This window comes from Zalophus californianus, chromosome 6, assembly GCF_009762305.2.
Source record: "Zalophus californianus isolate mZalCal1 chromosome 6, mZalCal1.pri.v2, whole genome shotgun sequence".
Lineage (NCBI taxonomy): Eukaryota > Metazoa > Chordata > Mammalia > Carnivora > Otariidae > Zalophus > Zalophus californianus.
The window spans coordinates 35,774,798-35,788,283 of record NC_045600.1 but is presented as its reverse complement, the minus strand read 5'-3'; the positions used below and the strand labels follow the sequence as shown (position 1 = coordinate 35,788,283).

Sequence of the window (13,486 nt, the reverse complement as noted above, 5' to 3'; positions counted from 1 at the left end):
CAGCGAGTAATAGCGTCTCAATTAGTAATGAGTGGCATGGATTTCTTTTGGCTTGTTTAAAGTTCAAAAGTGTCAGTAAGCAGGGTTAGCAACCCATCTGGGGATATAAATACATTTTCACAGCTGGTGTTTGCCGACCGCACAAAGATAGACTGAATTCTTAATCACAACTAAGGCAAATGCTTAGGGATTTTCCTGTTTTACAGCTCTTGTCTCTAATTTTACCTGTAAATTTAAGACCCTGACAACTTAGATTCAGCTTTGCTATTGTGTCCTAATCGTTCTTTCTTAAATCTCAGTGAGAGCTACAGAATCTTACAAAGGTAAAATATATTCCTTTTTTTTTTTTAAGATTTATTTATTTTGAGAGAGTGAGAATGAGAGAGAGAGTACATGAGAGCAAGGAGGGTTAGAGGGAGAAGCAGGCTCCTCGCTGAGCAGGGAGCCCGATGCGGGACTCGATCCCAAGACCCCAGGATCATGACCTGAGCCAAAGGCGGTTGCTTAACCAACTGAGCCACCCAGGCGCCCCGGTAAAATATATTCCTGGAAAAACATCCAAAAGCAGATAACTGAGATTTACTTCCCTGAAGATCATGATCCTATCAAAGAAAGGAGGTAAGTACAACTGCTTTTCAGTAATTCTTTACTCCACTTTAATAGGGTCTTCATCTAGATGGTACACCTGGGAGGGCCCAGGAGGAGCCAACCATGGGATGGGACCCAACCCTCGGGAGGACCTCACAGCTGGAACTCCCAGCAATGCCTCGGTAGGTAATGTTAAATCCGTAGCATGTCACCTAAGCTCTCACAGGAATACCTTTCATTGGTTAATGAAACCAGTGCGTTATGTGTGCAAATAAAATAAATGCTTGCGGTGCTTTTCACTATGGCTAGCAACTTGTTTAGATAAAGACCCAGAAAATGTATGAAAATATGCAACCTAGCTATCCAGTCAGGCTGGAGGGTAGATGTGCCCTTTGCTCTGCTTGGGACTGGAATTGTGAGGGAAGCCAGCTCCCGTTCCCCACCCCCGTTTAACCGAGAGGTACAAGATTAAGCAGACATTGGAAATACGTAAGGTGTAAAGGACGGGGCTGGGTTCCTGTGCCCTTCTGATCTTCGCATGCATATCGGATCACCTCTACCTGCCGCCTAGACTAGGGAGACAAGGGTCTGCGGTCTTGGGCCTCTGGGAGTATTTAGCAATGAACCATAATAAAACCATTACACCCAAAGTCACTCCTAGGAAAGGTTTTTTGTTTTTTTTTTCTGTTTCAATTCATATATGTAATTTTTTCCCCAAACAAGCTTTCACTCTGCACAGGTTTTAACCCTACTTTTTAAATGTAATATCTGCCGTGTCTTTAAATACTCGGCGTGTGTGTGGGGGGGTGCTTAAATGGAAGTCCCCTCATTTAAAACCAATTGTTGCTACTTTGCGTCTCAGAAAATGCGGGGCTCACTCCCGCGTCCCCACCCCATCTGCCCACTCTCCCTTCGGGTGGTCCGCTGCCCGTGGCTGCGCGTGCTCGCGCCGCGGGGACTCGCGCGGGGGCCGGGGGGCGGCCAGGGGGGCCAGGTGCGCTCCCACGCCGCGGGGCCAGCCGCTCGCAGGCGGAGCCCCCGCGCCCGCGCCCCCGCCGCCCGCCCCGAGCCCTGGCCCCGCCCCGCGCCCGCCGCGCATTGGAGCCGCGGACTGTCGCTCGCCGCCCTCTGGGGAGGGGCGCCGCGGGCTGCGGTCCCACGGCAGAGGGCTGCTGGCTGCTGGTGCGAGCCGGGCTTCCCGGCTGCCTGGGCGCCCCGCCCCGCGAGCGGCCCCCCGACCTCGGCAGCAGGGTCGCCGGGAACCCCGGCGCCGTCGGTAAGTGAAGGAGGGCGAGGGGGTGGCGGGGACCTGGGTCGGGGCCAGTGTCAGGTCCGCTGGCCGCCTGCGCGACGGGGTGGGCGGAAGGTCCCCGCTGGACACCCGCAGTCCCGGCCCCCGAGGAGGCCGGGGTAAGAACCGGGAGAGGTCGTTTGTCCGCCGGAGCCTCCAGCCAGCGCGACCCTCGTCAGCCGTGTCCGCCCACCCTCAGCTCATCCTGGCCGCATGGGTTGCGGGTACCGCCCTTCCGTCCTTACCCTTATTTGAGGGAAATGTGATTTGGGGTTTCTGGCCATTATAATTGTGCCGATAGCCTGAAGCTGGGCTCTCTGTTCCACGCCCCCGGCACTTCCCTTTTTGAGTACCTGTCCTGCGCTCCGGCTCCTGCCGCTGGGCGCATCCAGTCGGAACGAGCCGCCTTCCTCCGGGTGGCGGGTTGAGGGTCCGCACCCGGCCTTGGGAGAGAGTTACAGCTTTCCCCGCCGAAGGGCTTGCTCTTGGCCTCCGGCTTCTCTGCTCAAGGGGAAAAGTGGCGTTAGACTTGCGATTCTGTCAGGAAATGACAACGGGGACTTGAAGATTACCGCGGCGATAAAAGAACCCTGCAGGTTAAGGAGAATCGTTTGCACACTAACATTCTGCAAAGTCGAACGTCTACAGATTGTACTTTCCCCATTTCAGTTAGGCTTTTATTTGGGTATTTGTTTGATTTCTACCGTAATATACATTCAAATGAGCTTCACAGGCAGTTGTCTTTGGGCAATCCAGGTTAACTTCAAATCGTACCATCTTAAACATGATCTAATTTCAATACTTCTGTTGTACATTCTCTGGTTGGTAAAAACTCTCAGGTGCTGAGATGTCCAAGACATGAGAAGACTTAGAGCTGTAGTCAGCTGTGGCTCTAGGGCTTATGGAAGCTTTGCGTGAGGAGGGACGCTGCACAATATTCATATTTTAGTTCCATCGCTGTTCTAGGATGACTTTGTCTTTCTGTCAGGGACATAGAGTATGTAACTCCCAACCTAAGGGAATATTTACTTAGATCATAAACTGATTTCCTGAGTTCCAGTTCCTTTTGTGGTTTAGACTCAAGAGCTACGCAAATAAACCATCAGTGCTGAAAGATTTACACAAAAACAGTACAAGGAAAGAGTCCCCTTGCTTATTTTAGGACATCCACCAACAAAAACTAATACAGCTTTTGTTAGATCATCACCTCACATCTGTGTTCATTGGTGCTGTCATACTATTCTGTGGATTAATTTTATGTTTATATAAAACTAATCAGTTTGCCAATTGCATAGCTTATCAATTATATTTGGCTTTCAAATTAGTTCCAGAACCAAGAAAACAAAATATAAAGAATTTCAAAAGGTTGGGGTTCCTGGGTGGCTCAGTCGTTGGGTGTCTGCCTTTGGCTTGGGTCATGATCCCAGGGTCCTGGGATCCAGCCCCACATCTGGCTCCCTGCTCAGCGGGAAGCCTGCTTCTCCCTCTCCCACTTCCCCTACTTGTGTTCCCTCTCAGTGTCTCTGTCTGTCAAATAAATACAGTCTTTAAAAAAAAATTTAAAAAGCTTGATTTTAAAATAGCAAGAATTCAGTCTAGTCTTGGTTCAATTATGAGTTGATGGGCTGACTTATGGTTAAATAAAACAGTTAAAAATTTTTTGACTAGTGAATCTAGAGCAGATTAGTATCTCCAAACAATTCATCTTTCGGATAGAACTCTAATGCCCACCTTCCGAGCATGGGCTTCAGAAACAGGCAGTCTGGTTGAATCTGATCTGTTACCTACTAGCTGTGTAATCTCGGTCAGATTGTTCAACTTTCTATGCCTCAGTTTCTTCCTCTGTAGATAGTGGTACCACCACCTACTCATTTTGTAATGTGGGGAAGATTAGAGATGTATGTAAAAGGGCTTAGCATATCCTCCTAATGCACAGAGTTGCTCAATAAATGTCAGCTATTATTATCATTCACTCTTACTGACCTTTGACTATGTGCTCATGATGGAAAACATTTGAACAGTAGATACTTAGGGGAAAAAATGTCAAAATTATAGAACTAAATTTAAGAGGGGAGAATGACAGTGATGTTAAATTTCCCAAGAGTGTGTATGAAAAGTAGCACCTCTCCGATGGAACATACATTTTTAGAACAGAAACCTTATGGTATAATGGAAAGAACATTGGAGAGTCAGAGTCTTCAGTTCTAACTCTGGCTATGACCTTATCTAACTGTATGGCTTTTGGCACTCCAACTACCCACTCTGGAGCTCATTTTCTTCATCTAGCTGGACTTGAATGATCTCTAAAATCCTTTGCAGCTGCAGAATTCTTTATTGCTTGTAATAAAATTATCCTAGCTTTCTTACCACTTTGCCCTTCATTGTTTTGTTATTGTCATCTGTTAACTTGGATTTGAGTCATAAACATCCATAAAGATAGCACAACGGAAGAATTGATATCAGATTTGCAAATATTCCAAGTTGAAGTTTTAACAAAAAGAACAGAGCAGAATAGACTCACATTGTAAACTTTTTGGTATTTTTTATTCTCCAGTCATTTCAGAAGATTATTAGATGGGAAACATGCCTGGTAGAATCATATACATTCAACTAAAATCTTTCTATAGGAAACAGTAGGCTGATGGTGAAATAAAATACCACTCTTTTTTCTCTTATCAGGTTGATCCTTAAATAAAACATTCTATCCAGTAAAGGGCTTTCATGAAGAAATTAAAGAGAGAAATTACAAGTAAGAGAGAAACCAAGAATTGTACACCGTAGAAACCACCTAAAACAACTGTATGGAGTAAGACAAAAGGAGTGAATACATCTGGAAGAAATTTTACTTAGTATATTTTTGCCCACCTTTTTGTCATAAAGACTGCTAAGGAAGAGAGAATATAATTTTCTAGAGAAAGAACGAGTGTGATATAAAAATGGAAACCATGGTTTCCGAAATTCAAGTTGAAAGCAAGGATGAGAAGAGACCCACAGAAGTTAGTCCTCAAGATGAGAGGCAGGAGGAAAGAGCATCAATGCTTTGCTTCAAGAGAAGAAAGAAAGTAAGCAAAGCAGTGAAGCCCAAAGCTAGCTCTGAGGCTGCTGGCACAGCAAGAAAGTGTCCCCCAGAAGCAGGAGCTTCCGAGCAGCCACGGCCCCCAGGGGGGGCCTGGGCCTCAATCAAACGTCTTGTAACACGCAGGAAAAGGTCAGAATCTTCAAAGCAGCAAAAGCCCTTTGAGGCCAAAGTGCAACCTGAAATCAGTGCTGAGGATGCTGATCTTCCTAAGAAAAAGGCAAAATCCGGGCTTAAGATTCCCTTCATAAAATTCTCAAAAGGAGAGAAACGAAGTAATCATTCCAAAATTATAGAAGACTCAGACTGCAGCCTCAGAGTCCAGGGAGAGGCTGAACATTTGGATACAAAAGCTCCAGCCCAATCAGATGACCAGGCAATAAAGACCAAGTTGCCCCAGGATATAAGTAAAGATGTCTCACGGAAAGGGGGTGACGAGGTCTGTGAACCAAATGTGAGCAACAGCACAACTACAGCTGGAGAAAAAATGGTTTCAGTAGAACTTGGGTTAGATACGGGGCATTCTGCCATTCATCCAGGAGCACTAATCCTTGAAAGAGATACCGAAACGACGGAGGAAAAACAAAGTGTCCGACCCCAGCAAGCAAGCCCACTTGAAACTTCAGAAACAGAACATCAGCCACCAGTGGTTTCTGATGTTCCTCCCTCACCTGCAATCCCAGATCAGCAAATTGTGGAAGAAGCCAGAAGCAATATCCTAGAAAGTGGACCAAACCGGGGAGAGCATGAAAGTAGAGAGATTATAGCTGAAGAGAGTGAGCAGAAAGACACTAAATTGAGCCAGGAATCAGAGCTGAGAGAAAATGAGGTCACTGCAGAGAAACCCAAACCAGAGGAAAGCAAAAGAATGGAGCCAATTGCTATTATTATTACAGACACTGAAATCAGTGAATTTGATGTTAAGAAATCTAAAAATGTCCCTAAGCAATTCTTAATTTCAATTGAAAATGAGCAAGTAGGGGTTTTTGCTAATGATAGTGGTTTTGAGGGTAGAACTTCAGAACAATACGAAACACTCTTAATAGAAACAGCTTCTTCTCTTGTCAAGAATGCTATCCAATTGTCTATAGAACAGCTGGTTAATGAAATGGCCTCTGATGATAATAAAATGAACAATCTTCTACAGTGACTTAATTTCCAGATCATGGAAAGGAAAAAAAAAAAGCTTCATGTTAAATTATGTTGCATATTTGTGGCATTTCTTATTCAGTTACAAATGAGAGGTTTATCATCCGTGGAATTTACAGGTACAGTTCCAGCCCAGAAGTGCTAAAGAATTTAGTTTATAAAACTCTCCTACCATTGAAATGCAGTCACTTCTGGATTTTGGAGGAAGTTAGTGCAGATCACAACGCAAGTGACATACAGGGAATTGCTAAAATGACATGTGGAAGTTGGGGTGCTTGGGGGGAGGCTGTATTTATTGAGCACTTATGGTATGCCAGAAACTCTTTAATATTCTCTGATGTCACAAAGCCTGGTTTCCTTTTGATAGTTCAATCCTGTGTATAGGTTAACACCACATTCGATTTTCACAAAAAAATTTTTTACAGTGCACTTTTATGTTTAAAATGGTGAATAAGGTGAGCTGTTTTTGTGAATGTGTGATTTACAGTTGTTACACTCATAGGCAGTAGTCTTACCTCAAAAAAATATTGCCTTTTCCTAATTTCAGCAGAATGTGCATATTTGAATTAAACCTGAGTGTTTTTCTCGTCTTGCTTAAATACCATACAGAAGCCATTCACAATTTCTTTCAAATAGCAAATAATTACCAAGTGCAAGGGTGTGGAAATAGGCAGTGCATTTTCCCTGTCCATCTTTTTTCTGCCTCAAACAGACCTGTCTAAACCCATTTCTGCATGGGGTCATCTGCTGAAAAGTGAGAAACAAAACCCAAAAAACTAAACAACAGCAACAACAAAAACAAGAAGAGTGAAATACTGTTTTCCATCGGGGAGAAGGCAAACTGCCCAAGTAACAAATGATCACAGATAACGTAGGATTCATCTTGCAGGATTGTGCCTCTAGAGACCACATTCATCCACCTCTCTCCAAAGAGGGAATTCACAGCCAGCTTGGCAGTAAAAGTCCCAGGAAATCATAATAACTTAGTGAACATATTATTCACTTTTGATCAAGAATGAGCCAAGTTCATGGTTGAATAGAAAGTGAAAAGTTATTGCTAAAGTACATTGTATTTTAAATGTCAGTATTCTCTCATTGTGCCTGTGTGTCAAGAGACACTAGTAACAAACGTTTTACATGGATTTTGAAAATTAACTTTTTCATCAGTATGTTCAATCCAGCTAATCCCTTACCAAAAAAAAAAAAAAAGAACTTAATGTAATGAGAAGGGCTTATTTGCATTTTATCTGGTTATTTAAATCATCGATCTCATCAATGATTGCCATATTTTTTGAAAAAGTAACTCCATTTCAATCTTTCCTTGTGTGAAATGGCCATAATACTACAACACACTTCCCTACCTCACAGGTAAAGTTCCAAATTGTATGTCCCCACTGACTAAACGGAGGGACAGCGTTACTCTGACAGTAGATGAAGTAAGTATAAAGAGCTTTCCACTCGAGTTGCAAAGTATTTGTTAAAGAGGATTTGTACATTCTTGGAGAAAAGAGTGTACTTTAGATGAGTGTAAATGATCTGGTGACTTCTTGCATTATTTATGGCTTACGTAGAGAAAGTGTGTGCTAATTTGTCCTATAGACCCTTCTTTGTTTCTTTCTGTGAGTACATCTTGAGACCTCTGGCAGAAAAACCTAATCTGACTTTGGAACTGAACCAAATAATGGATATTATTAGCAAGATTCTTTGCTGAAGTGCAAAATTATTCCCCCAGACTTTCTTACCTTCATGCCTGTAATCTTGAGAAACCCACAAAAATCCTTCAATTTAGCAACACAAAAGTGGATTTTCAAAACATATGACCCAAGAAATGAATTTCTTTTAGTTGTACAATTTTTAAACATTAAAAAAAGACTGCTAAGTCATTCTCCCTAAAAATACTCTTTTTAATTCACTATATGTGGTGCTAATGGACTTGGATGGCTACCAGCAAATATCATATCATATTTAGAAGTAAACAATTTTTAAAAATCTGATCAAAGTTGGTGCATTTTACAGTGTTTTAAGGAATCCTGTCTTCATTTATTTCAAGAATAGCTCAAGCCAATATACTTGCATTAAGTTTTTTAGTAATCTCTAATGAATGAACACAAAGTATAACACTTACAAGTGATTGAAAATATTTTGGAAGGCTTAGGCATATTTGGGAGTTTTAAAAACAGATATGAGGTAAATGCGTGTAACTAATTATTTTTGTTAAGAAAATAACACTTTCTCTAGTCCTGGGTTTCTACTTTTTTTTTTTTCCTACTATGGTTTGATATATATTTTTGGTTAGAATGTATTATAATTGATTGTTTTTGTGATAAGATGTGTACTCCACCTGCATTCATTCTTAAGTGGTTCCTCCTTAATCTTTTCTATTGAGAATATCTGGTGAATTAAATAAATAGGGTTCCAGTCTGAAAAATGAATCCAGAAATTAATTGGTCTCAATCTGAGTATACCTGCCACATGGCCAAATCCTATTAAAATGAATTCTAAGATGATCCAAATTGTTTTGTTATAGAAATAAGCAGGGATCATATAACTTGGAAGTCCCTTATAAAATATATTTCATTTTAATAGTATTTATTTTAAGCAATTGGACCTTATATGCAAGACATTAAATGTATATAAATAGGTCCCTATTCAGTTCATACCTACATTAGACATGATTAAAATGATCATTTAAAAGACAATTTAATAATAGCACATTAATTTACATTTACATTTGCTGTGATAAATGCTGCTTTTAATGAACACTTTATTAATTAGCTGGGATTCAGTTTCCCTTTGAACTCAGAATTTTACAAGGTGGGTTGGTTTATTGGATACTTGTTAATTTTTTCAGCATATTATCTTCTCCCTTTTAAGAGTCAAGTATTATTCACTTTGCTTTACAACCCAGTGAATATGAAAACCCTCTTCTATTTTATGTAGCACTATTCACTTAACATTTTCTCAAAGTACTTTATAGGATATAAAAATAGTGCTGGGTAACATTTAAGTAAAGATAGCAGAAAACAAAAGAACTTTCAAACAGAAATTATGTTCCCTGACACCACCTCCACCTGGAAGAATAATAAGCATGTGGCACAAATGGGATTCTTCAGAAAAGCTGTCTGCATAATTTTCTTTCAAGGTAATGCATTTGACAGCACGAAGTTTGTGACGATCTTAATTGGTCTACTATTTAGTGGAATCTAAGAAACTCTCTGATTTATTTCTGAGAGATAATCTTATTTCACCAGTGTCTATGAAAAGCCATACTGCTAATGATCAAGTTAGAGATGTGGGTCATGGGAGGGCACCAGCGAAATCTGGCTTCTGCATGCAGAAGTTAACTCTGGAGAGTTAACTTCATCAATGTGCTCTGCTGATTGGGGGTTGGACAGACTTTACAATGACAAGTTGCCTTATTTTTTATAGTTAAAGAGTTAATTTGCAGGGGGTTGGGGGGGTGGAGCAGAATTTTTAAAATAATTGTTAGGCTTTAGAATCCCATTGTTTGGAAAGGTCCTTTTAATGTTAACTTTATTCAGATGTGTAAAGTCTTCTAATTTCATCTGATACTCAGTACATCAGGGGTTGACTTTTCTGCCTGCCATTTCTATGTTTTTTAAAAGTCCTTGCTTATGGTTTCAGGTTCTTTAGGTTCAAATTCCTGTGATGTTTTACTGTGTAACATAAAGTTTCTTATTATACAGAATTCAAAATTTCAGACAATAGTACATTTTGTGGTACATTTTTGAAAAAAAGTTCTTGTAATCCTTATTTAGTTACAAAAATTAAACAGAAGGAAGCTACATAAAATTTAGATGTCCTGATTAAATTCAGTTTGGTTCAACATGTGTTGGATATAACATATGCCCAACACTGTAAAGGAGACAGGCTCCCAGCCCTCCAAGAGCTCAAGCTAGGGAACAGCAACCAGAGGAACTGGGACAGGGATTAAGGCAACGAGCCACAGGCAAGGAACATCGTGAGTGCCCTAGACGGGAGAATAAAGAGCACGTGGTTCATTTGTCCAGTGGGGGGGGGGGGTGGTCATCTAAATACAGGGACAGTTTGAAAGCATTCCATTTCTAAATATTTAAACAGTTATATTCATTATGATTTGTGAACAGGTGCAGAAAAAAAGCCTGCATAATGTTACATATTTATAGTAGTTCTTTATCTGTAAAAATGTTAAGTGGATGAGCTATTATGAAAGTAAAAATTCCATATTGTAATTTCTCATTAAAATCAGTACTATAGGACTGTGGATCAGATGCTAATATTTAAGAAATACTCTGTAGAAAAAGGTTTCAACCTGAATTGATATATGTATGACTCTTAATATAGAATAAATGTTATAGTGGCTCATGTTTATTTTATTTACGTCTTAGTATATTATGTTTATTTCCTAAAAGTATAAAGATCACACTGATGGAACTGTTGAGTTAGCACTACCAAGAGTTGTGCTCTGCTGATTGGGGGTTGGACAGACTTTACAATGACAAGCCTAAAAGAGCCCACCTCCAGCAGAGAGAAACACAAACACCTCGAACTTGAACTCAATTCCAGTGAACTATCTATTCATCTAAATGGCATATCTGACTTTGATGCCATCTATAAATCTGACGAAATTGTACTTGTTTTCATCATCTCTTGCTATATTCATTAGTTGCCATTTCTACATTATATTAACCTATGAATTGTTAGTAATCTTCATGACTTTCCAAATAAGCAATCTTGGTATGAAAATGCTTAAATTATTCAGATGTTGCCTGCTAAAGCTGGGTGTTTCAAAAGCTTTGTTTATGAAGACACTGATTTTATTCCCCTAACATTAACAACCCTGTTTTTCCTAAAGCACAGAGCAATGGTAATAATTAGACTCTATGAAAGAATGTACTTTCCAAATCTCGGGACCAATTTAAAGTTGATAGTGTCTGGGGTGCTTGTCTAGCTCAGTCCGTAGAGCGTGCGGCTTTTGATCTCAGGGTTGTGAGTTTGTGCCCCACGTTGGGTGTGGAGATGACTTAAAAAAGAAAATAAACTGGATAGTATCCTAAAACTTTTTCCAAAGCAAACTGTTTTACTAATGTACAAACCCTGTACATAAGCTTACTTAATATTTCACATCTTGCAGAGTTTTAAAATTCTTATTAAATCACATCTTTCTAATAGATAACACTACCTTTTGCAAAACCTGCCCTCACAGACAATTCTGCTAATCCTTTAGACCCACCAGTACTGCTGAAGTCTGGAGTCCCTGACCCGCTTGTGAGTGCCTACTTTGTTTTTTCTCCAAAAGCTTAAGAACACCAGGGGTTGAGTTTCTGAGCTTAGGAAAGAGTGAGCGCCAACAGTCCCCAACTTAAAATGTTCAACTAATGATTTTTTGATTTTATGATCATGTGAAAGCAATATGCACTCAGTAGAAACTGTACTTGGAATTTGGGGTTTTGAGCTTTCCCACACTACCACTGTGCGGCACGATAGTCTGTCCTGTGCTGAAGCAGCGGCAGCTGCCACAGCTCACACAACCGCGGGTCACCAGGGGGCAAGAACCGATGTACTTACAACTGCTCTGGATGCATACAACCACTCTGTTCTTCACTTTCAGTATGGTAGTCAATAAACTACCTGGAATATTCAATACCTTATTGTAAAATAGGCTTTGTGTTAGATGACTTTGCCCAGAATAGGCTAAGGTAAGTTTTCTGAGCTATATTTAAAGTAGATAGGCTAAGCTATGATGTTCGGTGGATTAAGTGTCTTCAATGCATTTTCAACTTACGATATTTTCAATATGCAATGGGTTTATTAGGACATAACTCCATCATAAATGGAGGGAGATTATGTGTGTTTGTACATGAAACATGGCAGGGAACAGTACACATCTGCAGAAAATCCTCAGCGAAGCTGGTCCCAGGTGCCATGAACAATTAAGGAAAACCTAGGTAGGGGGAGGATGGTGTGGTGGCCCCCAGCATAGAAAACTCCCAAACTAAATATTGTCTCTGTCAATTCCAACTCATCCTAACAGCAGTGGTAGCCGTGTTCAGTTTCTGCACATTAGCAAGACAAGATGCACTTTCCTATGACTCGTTTTGTGGCTAAACTCAAATAGGACTTTCAGCCTTGATTTTTATTACAGTGCAGTTATGGGGTAGAGATTCAGCCTTTCACAGCTATCCTGTGGCCATAAAACCCAGACCTTCCACTTCTGCACTCCTGGAGATGGGGAGCCCAGAGTGACACAAAAGCAGATGCAATTATTTGTATACTTGTCCTCGAAGCTTTTATTCCCAAATCCTTACTGTGACATGTGTACCTTTGGGGCACAGGAAGGTCTAGTCAGTATGGCTACAAGTGAGGTCTCTGGACCGTATCTGTGATTAGTCACAACTAATGCAGCTACAGGCATGCAGGCTCACATCAATCACACATGCTTATACATAAATTACAATGCAGAGGTTCCATGTAGAGCAGCTGTTTGTGACATAAAAACTTGAATATTGCCTCTCTTTAAAGACATCATCCAAAACCGGAGTACTTCCATCCTCCTGATTGGAACTAGTTAGAGGGGCTGCTGGGTGGCTCAGATGGTTAGGTGTCTGCCTTCGGCTCAGGTCATGATCCCAGGGTCCTGGAACCGAGCCCTGCGTGGGACTCCCTGCTCAGCAGAAAGTCTGCTTCTCCCTCTGCCCCTGCTCGTGCTCCCTCTCTCAAATAAATAAAATCTTAAAAAAAAAAAACTAGTTAGAACTGTCCTTGTACTCTGGGTAAGGCTGAGATGTACAGAATGCCAAAACAATTGGTCACCATTCAAGTGAAAAAAGTCAAGCTAACTTTCTGATATTTTATCCAGGTGTGCCACAAACAACCTTATCAGCAACTTCACTGATTTCAGAGTGAATTTACTTAGATTTATCTTTTCAGTTTTATGGGTTTCTTCTGTACCCTTAATGTCTGGCTGATGTGTGTTTTCTGACCTGTGGAGGTTTAATAGTGAATGATAATCATTATGGTTCATTAAACTCTAAGACTTTTTTATATCTAGGTGATCTTAACCTTTTTTAAAAATTAAGGTATAATTTATATATGGTAAAATCCACCCTTTCTTGTGCACAGTTCTACAGATTTTGACAAACACATATAGTTGTGTCACCTAGGGAGTTTTTTTCTTATTCTGATTTCATTATTCTCTATACCATATGTGTATTTTAATTTCCTGATTGCATCAGTGAAAACTGCTACTTGTGCAGAAATTTAAAATAAGGGCTTCTTAAACTCAACATTTAAACCAGGCAGAAAAAACAAGGCTGCCATGCACAACTGTGCAAACTGGACAGCCCAACTGCCGAAGTCTTCATGTGGGGAGTGGCGCCCCC

At 40.8% G+C, this 13,486-nt stretch overlaps 1 protein-coding gene across 2 annotated transcripts; it reads left to right on the top strand.

The window, feature by feature from the left end:
* The first annotated feature begins 550 nt into the window (after positions 1 to 550).
* On the top strand, positions 551 to 11,051 carry AKAP5 (A-kinase anchoring protein 5). Of its 2 annotated transcripts, none has more exons than XM_027570609.2 (2): positions 551 to 770; positions 4,559 to 11,051. In XM_027570609.2, the coding sequence occupies exon 2, from the start codon at positions 4,816 to 4,818 to the stop codon at positions 6,103 to 6,105; it is 1,290 nt and encodes a 429-aa protein (XP_027426410.1). In that variant the 5' UTR covers positions 551 to 770; positions 4,559 to 4,815; the 3' UTR covers positions 6,106 to 11,051. The 2 variants fall into 2 exon arrangements, with proteins under 2 accessions (XP_027426410.1, XP_027426409.1); XM_027570608.2 differs by lacking the exon at positions 551 to 770 and adding an exon at positions 1,725 to 1,864.
* The last annotated feature ends 2,435 nt before the right edge of the window (positions 11,052 to 13,486 follow it).